General features: G+C 46.3%; 1 protein-coding gene across 3 annotated transcripts in view; it reads right to left on the bottom strand.

Annotated features, from left to right (window-relative positions):
- SYN3 (synapsin III) overlaps positions 1-11,308 on the bottom strand; it is a 435,938-nt gene that overhangs the window by 282,669 nt on the left and 141,961 nt on the right. For all 3 annotated transcript variants that reach the window (XM_084794231.1, XM_084794230.1, XM_084794232.1), the window contains exons 5-6: positions 5,257-5,413; positions 2,047-2,136 (exon numbers count right to left, since the gene is read on the bottom strand). In XM_084794231.1, the coding sequence (XP_084650357.1) occupies positions 2,047-2,136; positions 5,257-5,413 (247 nt within the window). The remainder of the gene's footprint in view (positions 1-2,046; positions 2,137-5,256; positions 5,414-11,308) is intronic.

Here is an 11,308-nt window from a genome sequence, read left to right as displayed (position 1 = left end):
CTGGCCTAGAACTCACAGTGATCCGCCCGCCTCTGCCTCCCGAGTGCTGGGATTAAAGGCATGCACCACCACGCCCGGCAGCCTTCCTTATTTTCTTCCTGAGAATTCCAGGACAGAAGAGGAGTGTAAGCATGTAGGTGGCCATACATGATGTCAATGGGTCAAACTGATAATCCTAAAGTGAGTGAAAGGCCTAGTTGGAATGCTGGGAATTTCTAGGGCCTTAGAACAACTGCTGAGCTCTTCTCAGTACTCAATGAGCTATGCTCCATTGCACACTACCCACCTAAGTGTGAACCCTCTCTTGCCAGTGGTCCAGGTCATGGCCTTTGCCCCTGTTTGAAAGATTCTCCGCTTTGAGCGCCCACCAGGCTCTATATAATTCATTTACTTGCTATAGCTCTACCACTCTCAAGGAGATTAAATTCTTTTTTCTTTCTTTTTTGTTTTTTGTTTTGTTTTGTTTTGTTTGTTTGTTTTTGTTTTTTGTCTTATGAGACAGGGTTTATCTGTGTAGCCTCGGCTGCTCTGGACTTGCTTTGCAGACCGGGCTGGCTTCGAACGCACAGAGATTTGCTTTGCCTCTGCCTCCCCGAGGGCTGGGATTATAAATGTGTGTCACCACACCGGGCAGAGATTAAATTCTTGTCTAAAATCTAGTCAGTAGACTAAGTCTGCAGTTAATAATTAACTACTTTGAAGGTAAACCCTGAATTCTCTTAGAATGCTTACACACACACCTGTGTTTGTCAGACTTTGGTATTGTAACCAAATACCAGAAAGAAAGAACTGAGAGTGGGGACGATTTTTTTGGGGATCCTAGTTTCAGAGGCTTTGGTTCACTGTGCCCAGGCGACTGTGGGAGGACCAGTGACTTTCATTATGGTAGACCGGAAGTAAAAGAGAAGGCCTGAGCCCCAACTTTGCTCCATTTCCTTTGATCTCATCTTGGCAGCCAACCTCATTGATGGCGCTAAGAGACCCTCATTCCAAGCGTGTGTTTGCTGGCTCTGTTAATCCTCTCTGGAAAGGCCCCTGACAGACATCTAGAAAGTTCATTGCTAATCTGGGTGCTTTCATCCCAGTCAATTTGATAATTCAGATTTACCTATACCTACTCACACTAACCAGACAGACACTCTGGATTCTGTGACTGATGGGTCGATCCAGTAGATACACAACCAATGAGATACACAATCTCCGACTGGCTAGGCTACTCCTCCCATAGAAGGCTGTAGACCTACCTGGTAGTGCCTTCAAACAGGTGTTTGAAGCTCAGCAGCCAGAGCCTGGGCTCCTACAACCAGGTCGCAATCCCTAGCTAGGGTGAGTACACCCGACTCTTGTTGCCCAGAATCCTATTTCCCGCAAGACCCAAATCCACTGACCATGCACCAACCACATGAGCAAGCATGCTGTAGGCTGATCCTGGCAGCACAGAATTCTACCGAAATTCTAGCTATGGTCACAGAACCCTCCAACCCACTCAGAAAGATATCAGCCTTAAAACCTTCCAAATAGATAGTGAAGCCACATACTCTCGGCTTGGGTCCAGACAACTCCAAGGGATTACACAGGTACACTCCAAAGAAAGGAAATCAAACATGCAAATGCGTTGCTGTTTAATAATCAGCTCAAATAAAATATCACAGCTTTTATTAAAATTACAGCAGAGACCAGGTCCAAGGAAAAATGCACTAGAGATAACATTTTACCATAAAAATATTTTTTTCCCTTTATACTCAACCTCTAGTTCTAGGGAGCCAGCTCAAGAAGTCCCTTGATGTGTTAACAATTAATGGAAGTGTCACAGAACGCCAAGTACCTTTGTCACTTGCCCTCCTGCCCGAATTCCCCCTGGGGAAGTTGAACCTTCCTCAAGGAACACTAGACATTGCCACAAGCACAGGACATGAAGGCGCCTGTGTGGAGTCCAGATAACCAGGAAGCAAGGTGTGAGCCGCCCAGAGAGACTCAGGAGACAGACACGTCAGGTCATCCCGCACCACGAAGATAAGCAGAGCTAAAAAAAAAAAAGGCACTCACCATTGGCTTGTGGTTGGGGAAAAATGTTTGCTCCACTAGAGGAAACGACTCGGGACCCAAGGAATGGAAGATCTTAATGAGCTGAGAGAACTGGGAGAGAAAAAGAGAGACCATTAGCCAGCCAGGATTTCCCACTAGATCCTGGCACCCACTTGACATTGGCCTTCAAGCGTCTGACCTGCGCTAAGCTCTAAAAGCTGTTGCCCACCACTAGGATCAAAAGCCAACTTCCTTGGTTAGGTCTCTCTCTCTCTCTCTCTCTCTCTCTCTCTCTCTCTCTCTCTCTCTCTCTTCTCTCTCTCCTTTCTCTCTCTCTCTCTCTCTCTCTCTCTCTCTCTCTCTCTCTCTCTCTCTCTCCCCTCTCTCTCTTTTTTTAACCCCTAGAAGGCTGCCAGGTCACTGGCTTCTTCAGTTCACCCACATTTTATAAGCACTTAACTGCATTCTCAGTCATTTCACACAAAGTCATGGCCCCCAGGACAACCTTCTGGGGGGGGGGTGTCTTGCCATCCCTCTGCCTGCAATGCCCATCTTTCTAAGACAGCATCGTAGGCACTTCACAATATTTATGCTGAGTCCAGACTCTCTTGTTCAATTTCTTATTGTTACTCACTAGCTATGAGACCTGGGTGGGGGTGGGGTCACCGTACATTTCTGAATGTCAAGTTTCTCACTGCAAGACTGAGACACTAGAGTAGTGCTGGTAGGAAGCCGGGGGGGTGGGGGTGGGGGGGTGATCTGGGACACAGATGAGGGTGGAGGCCATCAGGAAGGCTCCCTGGACCTCTGCAGGGGACGAAGGCTACTCAAGGAAACAACTGTCCCTGAAGGCCTTCAGTGGTTGCCATGGCTGTGGCCTCAAGTGCTCAGGATGTCAAGAAAGCAGCCAGAGTGTGATTCACCCTAGGTTATCATGAGCTTTAAAAGGCTGGACCAAGGATCTTCTTCGCTCGGAAGGCAAATGAGAGTTACAAGTTGATGCCAGAAGAACAACTCAGACTCCGCAAACACAGGCACCTGGTAGCTGGAAGAAGAGCCATATTTGGTACTAGCCAGATGGTAAGATCTTGTATGGAGAGACGAGGAAGCTGAGGACAGCCCTGCTCTGCAGTGGGTGGGCTCCTGCGCAGTCCCGGGGGTGGGGGGGGAGTAGCTCACATGTGTAGCACAGCACAGAGTCATTCTGAAGGGCTTGAGGGGAACCTCAGAAATGTAAGAAATGATGCTTGGGGGTATCCCTCATTTTATAGATAAGGAAGCCGGAGTTGAAGGAGGGAATGCAACTCATAGCTAAGCCGGTGGGTTATGGAGAAGAGCTGCAGCACTTACTGTCAGCTATGTGGGCCTCAGATACCTGCTTATTGGGAGGTGCACATTGGGGCTGAGCATATGACACAGGAAATGCTATGTTGCTGCATAGTTGCTGCTGTCAAAACTACGGACTATTCCCTTTTCAGGGCACTCAGATCTTACAATCCCACTGAGTCTTTTGATACAAGGAGACCAGAGACAGGAGGACAGCAGCCAAGACTATCAACATACATTAAGTTAATCCGAATAATCACTCAACAAACACTGAGCACCATCCCTGCATAGACTTAGCCCATGTGTACGAGGCAAGAATTGTTGTCACCATTTCTTGTGGGTATGCTGTATACCAGCCACCATGACAAACGCTTTTCATGCCCCTGCCGAAAACCAGGAAGGCCTCATTATTATCATCCTTCTCTAAATATGGATGCGAAGTTCAGAGATGTTAACGCAGTGGCTCAAGGGCATACTATGTTTAAGTGGAGAAACTTGGCCTTGGGCAATCTAGTTCCAGAGTCCAGACCAATCAGTGCTCTTCTTGCCCAGGTGATGGCAAACAGGCTGGACCAGAGATTTCATAGCATTGTCTCCACACCTATGAGCCTCCTCCAACTCCCCCTGCCACCCCCCCAACCTCAGGTATGAACCATAGGACAGATGACACAGCTGTCCTATCTGTTAATCGGCTGTTCCACTAGCATGGGAGATTAGGCGTCAGGCACTCTGGTGTCACCATTGCACGCTGTGTGTGTGTGTGTGTGTGTGTGTGTGTTGCTTGTATTGAGGGAGACAGATGGCAGATAAGGAATGACGTCATTTAGGTACAGACCCCAGGTGTAGGGATAACAAAGCGGAGTTAGGGGTCTGAGAATATTCCAGAGAATGGAGGAGGGCTGGAATTTTAGGAAGACCCTTTGGTTTTTGATAACATGTAAGTGGAAACTTGAGTAAATCAAATGAGTGGTTGAGATGAGTGAATCAACAGGGAGGAGAAAAGTGTGAGAGCTGGAGAAAGAGGGCTTCAAAGTGTGTTCTCACCATACACCAGCCCTAAGATCTCAGAGAATTCCCCGTCCAGCCTGAAACGAAGCCTTTTCCTCTGTGGGAAACGAGCAATGATGCCATCGTCAACTGCACTAGTAGCAAGGGCACCTGTAGCAGTTTTCTAGTATTCAATAAGTGTTTAATAACTTATTAACAGAAGAGCAACAGTAAGAAAAGTATGCTAAGATGTTAAAAAAAAAAACCACAGCAATATAAGCTGGGTGTGGTGATGCACACCTTTAATCCCAGCACTCGGGAGGCAGAGGCAGGTGGATCGCTGTGAGTTCGAGGCCAGTCTGGTCTATAAAGCGAGTCCAGGACAGCCAAGGCTAATAACACAGAGATACCTTGTGTCGAAAAAACCAAACCAAACCAAAAACAAACAAAAAACCCCCCAAATAAAAACAAACAAACGAACAAACCCCCAGCAATGTGTTTGTTTTTGTTTGAGACAGGATCTCACGTAGCTTAGACTGGCTTCAAACCCTTACTATATATTCAAGGATGACCTTGTCTGATCCTCCTGCCTCCATCTCGTAAGTGCTGGGATTTAGGCAGCACCACATCGGGCTTATGCAGCACTGGAGACTGCGCCCAGCACCATACCAACGAGCTATACTTCATCAAGATTACTATGCTGTTCCTATAACACGATCCTATATCATAATGTGTTTTATATATATTTGGGAGGCTGCAATTCCCCGAAGAGACCTAGGCTTAAGTTGCTCTTTCAGTTGTTTAAATAAGATTCTCTTCCTTGCTGAGGGTCTGTGTTTGGGGAATGGAGTCATTTACAGGGTGGGAGGCCACCTCATGCTTCCCAGTTCCCTCCCAGAGGGCTGGTCTGTCACTTACCACCCAGGGCTTGCTGCAGAAGTTGTACACGGAGTAGAGAGAGTTGACAGCAGGAAGCCCTCCGTACTGGAGGCCGATGACCAGGCTGCGGTAGTCCTCAGCCAGAGCCATGCTGTAGGCATGCTGCCGGACCAGGATGAAGTCCGGTTTGAAGGACCTGCCAAGAGAAGAAACGGCAGTGGTATTACCACATGGCAGAATGACCAAGGCTTGCTGGTTATAGCCCTGACCCTATGTGGCCGCTACCCTTAGAAGCTCTCAGCTGACAGGGCAGGGGAGGGGAAGATGGACAGGGACACACCCAACTCACAGCTGCTCAACTATTGAAATGAACTGGAAAGAACAGATACTTTCTTGTGTTTGGATTTTAGGCTGTTTCCTAGATTCCCATTTTTTTTTTTTAATAGCCAGGAAAAATGTCTCAAATGACAGAACAATGAAATAACTTTTATGCATTCCCTTGCACGTGGATGCTGTCAGCTCTCATTTTTCAGAGGTAAATCCTAACACTCAAGAAGATACATAATTTGCTCAAAGAGACACGTTGCAGGTAAGTGGAAAGGTTAAGTCTATAGCTGTCAACTGTCTGGTGGCAGGACTTCCTCCTTGTAGATTTCTCATCAAACTGGCCTTGTGCCTTCTCAGTCGCAACCTCTGGAAAGTGGCAGACTCCAAGAGCACACAGGTCCTCTGCTGGGACCCTCTGGAGACAGGGTCCCGATAAATGCTTCTCAACAGAGTTGAGGGGAGGGCCGGGTTCCCCCACTTTATAGCTGGGAAGATGGCATCTTTGAGAAATTAATCCCCCCCACCCACCCACCCACCCACGCCCTGTCTCCTGGCAGATTTACAGTGTTCTATTCACACTGTCAAAGGCCGACTTATTTTTGTGTTCCTTCTAAGACACATGAGAAGCCAGCCTCACAGTGGGCGGAGGGTGGACACTCAACACGGTACCATTGATCCATCTGTCTCATCTGGAGTCATATCCTTAGCTTCACAAAAACTCTGTCCCTTTAAAATAATTCAAATATAAGCTAAAATAACCTTCAGAGAGGAAGGAGGACTCGCTCCCACTGAGGACAGACTAAAAGAACATGCACACTGCAGATGTGTCTCAGGCCATGTTGGCCTTGGTTCTCAATAGATAGCCCTGGGGTTTGCACTTCCAGGGCAGGTATGTGAAGGGTAGGTGTGGTGCAGACGCCTATGAACATCACCTACCCTCCTGTCAAAGCAAAGGCAAGGGTCTTCTCTGCTAAATGGTAACTTGTCTCCATGGGCCACTTTGGCCAGATTGTGGCCTGTCCTCTGACTCACAGTGCGTTTATGGGAATGGTCAGCCTTAGTGTAAGGAAAAGTTAAAGTCAGACTCTTGGAACAAGAGCAACTGCGATGGGAGAAGGGAGGAAGGCTTTGACGGCAACCAGAAGCACTTACTTGTAACAGAACCGTTTCCAACTTTTATATGCTTTACCAAAAAGCCCCCGTGGAATGTGCAAAGAAGTAAACAAATTGCCGGAGACTCTACGAAATGCAGAGAAAATTCCTAAAAACCTTTATATACACATTTTGGTCCAACTATGCATTTTACTATATACAGAAGGCATTCGTACACATAATTGATTTTATGCTTCCTATCAGTGATGATTCTGGAATTTTCTACATAATGCAAGTATATGAATAGTTCCTCTATGACCAAAATATCCTCCAAAACAAATTTCTTTTTTCCTTTCTTCCTCTCCTCCCCTTTTCTGTCTCCTTTCCCTTCCCTCTCCCCTCCCCTGGGTCTTCTCTTCCCACCCCCACTCCCTTCCTTTTCCCTCTCCTGCTCTTCCTCCTCCTCTATCTCTTTTTCTTCCCATCCCGCCTTTCATTACCACTGGGAATCATATACTCAGGGCCTTCATTCTAGGCAAGCGCTCTGTTTTCTTCCTGTGGTAATTCCCTCACCCTGCCCCTAAAAGGACACCCCACCCCCACCAAAGGCAGTTTCAAGGGGTCGCTTTTTCTAATGTCCATCCTGCAACATATTTGCCAAAACCACAGGGTGTTTTTTTTTTTTTTTCAGTACCAGGGACTCAATCCAGGACGTATACATGTCCTAGCACTGGGCTATATCACTTTTGTTTTGGTTTTTGAGACAGCATCTCATTAAGTTGCCCAGGTTAGTCTTGAACTCTCTCTGTAGCCTTAGCTGGTCTTGAACTTGTTTTTTTTGTGCCTTAATCTCTCAAGTAGCTGGGGTGACAGGCCTGTAACCACCAGGTATCATAACACAGCAGGTTTTTTTTTCCTTGAACAATGAGTGTTTCAATTTGATAAGTCACGTCCCCTAAAAGAGACCCTGCATGTCTCTGTTATTTGGCTTTTCATTTTTTTTTAAGGTTTATTTATCATGTACACAGTGTTCTGCCTGCATGAATACCTGCAGGCCAGAAGAGGGAATCAGATCTCAACTTAGATGGTTAGAAGCCACCATGTGGTTGCTGGCAATTGAACTCAGGACCTCTGGGAAGCATAGAAACGTGTTTTCTCCACACTTCCCCTGGTTCAGTTTATCCGATGTTGCCTTCTGCTTACTCTCTCTGCTTTGCTGACTACAGGGTCCAGACAGTTGAGCCAGAACCCCTTCCTGGGAGGGTGGTCTCTATTCTAGACAGTAACAGCAGTGACCTCAGTGTCTTGCTAGGGGTAAGGCCACCTAGACGAAGCAGTCAGAGGTAACAGGGTGGCTATTTCTAGCTTATTTTTAGCTGTGTGAAGAATTCCTAGCAGGGACAGAATTGAGAAAATAACGGTCAAACCTCGCTGCTTAGGAAGAGAGTGTTCAGACCAACTTCTGAGACTAGGATAGTGTTTTAAAGAAAATATTTTATTTATTTATTTTTATTTTTAAGTATGTGTCTGTGGGGAGTGGACTGGAGACAGGGTGTGTATGTGGATACAGTGCTCGCAGTGCTCGGAAGAGGGCATTAATGAGAGCGTGCATAAGAAAGAATGAATAAACAACAAACATCACAAAGAATGGCCATTGTGAAGGGGAGGGAATTCGTGTGGTCACAGGGAGGAAATGAAGTGTGATGGCCACTGCGTCCAGACAATAGTATGTGTCCCTGGTAACTATGGGGTTGCTTCGCAGTGTCACATGCTTAGTATTTATGAAGAGCCGTCAGCCCCAACAGGAAAAATTTAACCCCAAGGAGCTCAAATTGGCCTCTTACGATTCTCACATCAAGTGTGTGCAGGTCCTTTTCACGTGTGAGGTGTGAGGGCTGGCGAGGCATGTGCTGTCATTGATAGGCACAGTCACTGCCACAGAGAACGCAAAGGTTTCTCTAGGGCAGAGTTCTGAGGAGTGTTCAGAGATTAGGGACCAGTAGCAGGTAGCTGCTTCCTTCTGACACAGAACTCTGATTCTTCTGTCCAATCAGAGGATGACCGCATTCTCCATATCTTCTAAACATCCATACCTCTGGTCCCCAGATATTTCCAAATGATACAGTAGAGGCTGAAGATGCCAAGATGATGGGGACAAGATCCCTTCAATTTTAGAACTGACAGCCCAGGAGTAATACGGAGCCATGTGCATGAAGGCGGTACTAAATGAACATTAAATACATCTGTGTTTACACAATTAATTGTGTTGGCCCTAGTCATAATAGACAAGCTGTGGAACCAGCCTAGGTGCCTGTCAGCAGATAAATACATAAAGAAGTGGAATTTTATTCAGCAATAAAGAAGAACGAAATTACGTCATTTACAGGAACATGGATGCAGCCAGAAATCATTATGCTATGTGAAGTAAATCATACTCAGAAGGATAGATATCAACCACATCTTCTCTTTAATTTGGGGATCATAGATTTTACACAGCTACATTTAATCATACGATGTGGGAAAGTAGAGACAAGGTTGTCTGGCTAGGGGAAATGAATGTGATTAAGGGGAAAGGGGAGTAAGAGGGAGTGACTACACTCAGACTTCATGTACGCTTTTGTGAATGTCTTTCTGAAGAAATGCCTGTGACCTCTTATGATTCTCACATCCAATGTATGTATGTATGTACAACAGACATACACCCATTTTTTTAAAAAAAAGTAAACAAATGACGTGATAAAGGTGTGGACGAGATACTGAAGTGGCCCAGAGCATTCAGTTCTTCCTGGGGCAGGTCTCGGTGAATGTGTATAGTAAGGCTTAGATCTGGGCTGGAGAGGTGGCTCAGAGGTTAAGAGCTCTTCCAAAGGTCCTGAGTTCAATTCCTAGCAACCACATAGTGGCTCATAATCATCTATAGTGAGATCTTGTATGCAGGTGTACAAGCAGGCAGAACATTGGTAAATAATAAATAAAAAATAAATCTTTTAAAAATTTAAAAATAAATAAATCTTAAAGAAAGAAAGGAAGGAAGGAAGGAAGGAAGGAAGGAAGGAAGGAAGGCTTAGGTTTTGGAAAAGTAGAGCTTCTTTATATTCTTTATGGACAGGGGTTTAAGAATTCTCCAAGTAGGAGGAAGAGTGTTGTGGATGTGGATGTATTTCTCTCTCTCTCTCTCTCTCTCTCTCTCTCTCTCTCTCTCTCTCTTCTTTTTGAGCAGGAAGAGCCCATGATCAAATTTCCTCCCATTAGCAAATGTTACTGTGGCAGGAACTGGTTTTATGATTCGGATCCCTAAACAATGGCCTCATTAGACTCCTTGGAGTTGCTGTCTATGTAGGGGAAAGGAGTTGTCAGCTAAGAAGTGGCGCACGCCTTTAATCCCAGCACTCGGGAGGCAGAGGCGGGCGAATCTTTGTGAGTTCGAGGCCAGCCTGGTCTACAAAGTGAGTCCAGGACAGCCCAGGCTAATACAGAGAGACCCTGTCTCGAAAAACCAAAAAAAAAAAAAAAAAAAAAAAAAAAAAGAAGAAGAAGAAGAAGAAGAAGAAGAAGAAGAAGAAGAAGAAGAAGAAGTTAGCTGATAGAGACCCTGTTTTGCTACATGGAAGAATTCCATTTGCTGCAGAATAGGTGCTCTTGTGGTCTTACGGGACAGAAACAAAAGCCCTGCCCATGACTGGCTAATCCCTGATACCCACAGAGCCTGGCCTCCAGCTACCTTCATCTTCTGAGCTAAGTGAACCATGAGGAATCCTTTCCTGCCTGGGCTCTATTGAGCCCAGCCTATAGGTTGTTATCAATATTGCCCTAACACTGGGACAAAGTGAGGAAGTCTGCAGCCAGCTCTGTGGTTGAAATATAGAGACATGTGAAGTGGAGGCAGAGCTGAGCCCTGGTAAAACACTATAAGGCACTCCCTCACCAGCCCATCACGGCTTTCTGTCTCTACTATCTCGCAGGGTCCACATCCTGGGTCTTTCATGCCTGGGCAGGATCTCCGACAATTCCACACAAGTTGGCTCTGGGGAACTCTTGCTGGGGTTCCTTTTTTTTTTTTTTTTAATCTCATCCTTAAACTTTAATATGAGCTCTTGGACCCAGGTATGTCTTAGAAGTGGCTGTCAGTACTCCAAGGAAATTGAGGATGACAGATAATGAAATGGCAAGGATAAGATAGAAGGTACATTGCCGGGGATTACCGAGGGCTCGAGGCAATGTCGAGAGGCAGGGGGGGCCCAAGGCTGAGTCACTCTGAACCACTGGAGAAGTGTCATAATTCCCTCAACTATGCGAGGCCTTGCGGTAGCAGGAATGGATTCTGGCAGGCCTTTGGCTGGGACCTCAGCTAATGAGCAGGCGCCTCATTATCCTCAGCTGCTTTGCTGAGATTTTGCAACTATCCCTTGTTCTTCAGCTTCTAAGTTGGCGAAAGGTGACGATCATGCTGACTTGGGTCACCTCCATATCGGTTCCTAGCCAGGCCTGGGAAGGCTCCAGACATTCTGATCTCTGTGCATGCCAGCCGACAACGCCCAGGTTTGTTATAAACTCTATGCTGTCCGGAACCCTCTCTGCTCTGCTTTCTAACCTGTGGTGTACAATCTAGGGCACAGGGACCCAGGAAGCTGCAAACCAGCAGGAGGGAGGGAGGAGTTCTGAACATCAGGGC

This window comes from Acomys minous (genome assembly GCF_964271855.1).
Source record: "Acomys minous genome assembly, chromosome: 9".
Taxonomy (NCBI): Eukaryota; Metazoa; Chordata; class Mammalia; order Rodentia; family Muridae; genus Acomys; species Acomys minous.
Note: the sequence above shows the minus strand (reverse complement) of the source record. Positions and strands in the feature narration are given on the sequence as shown.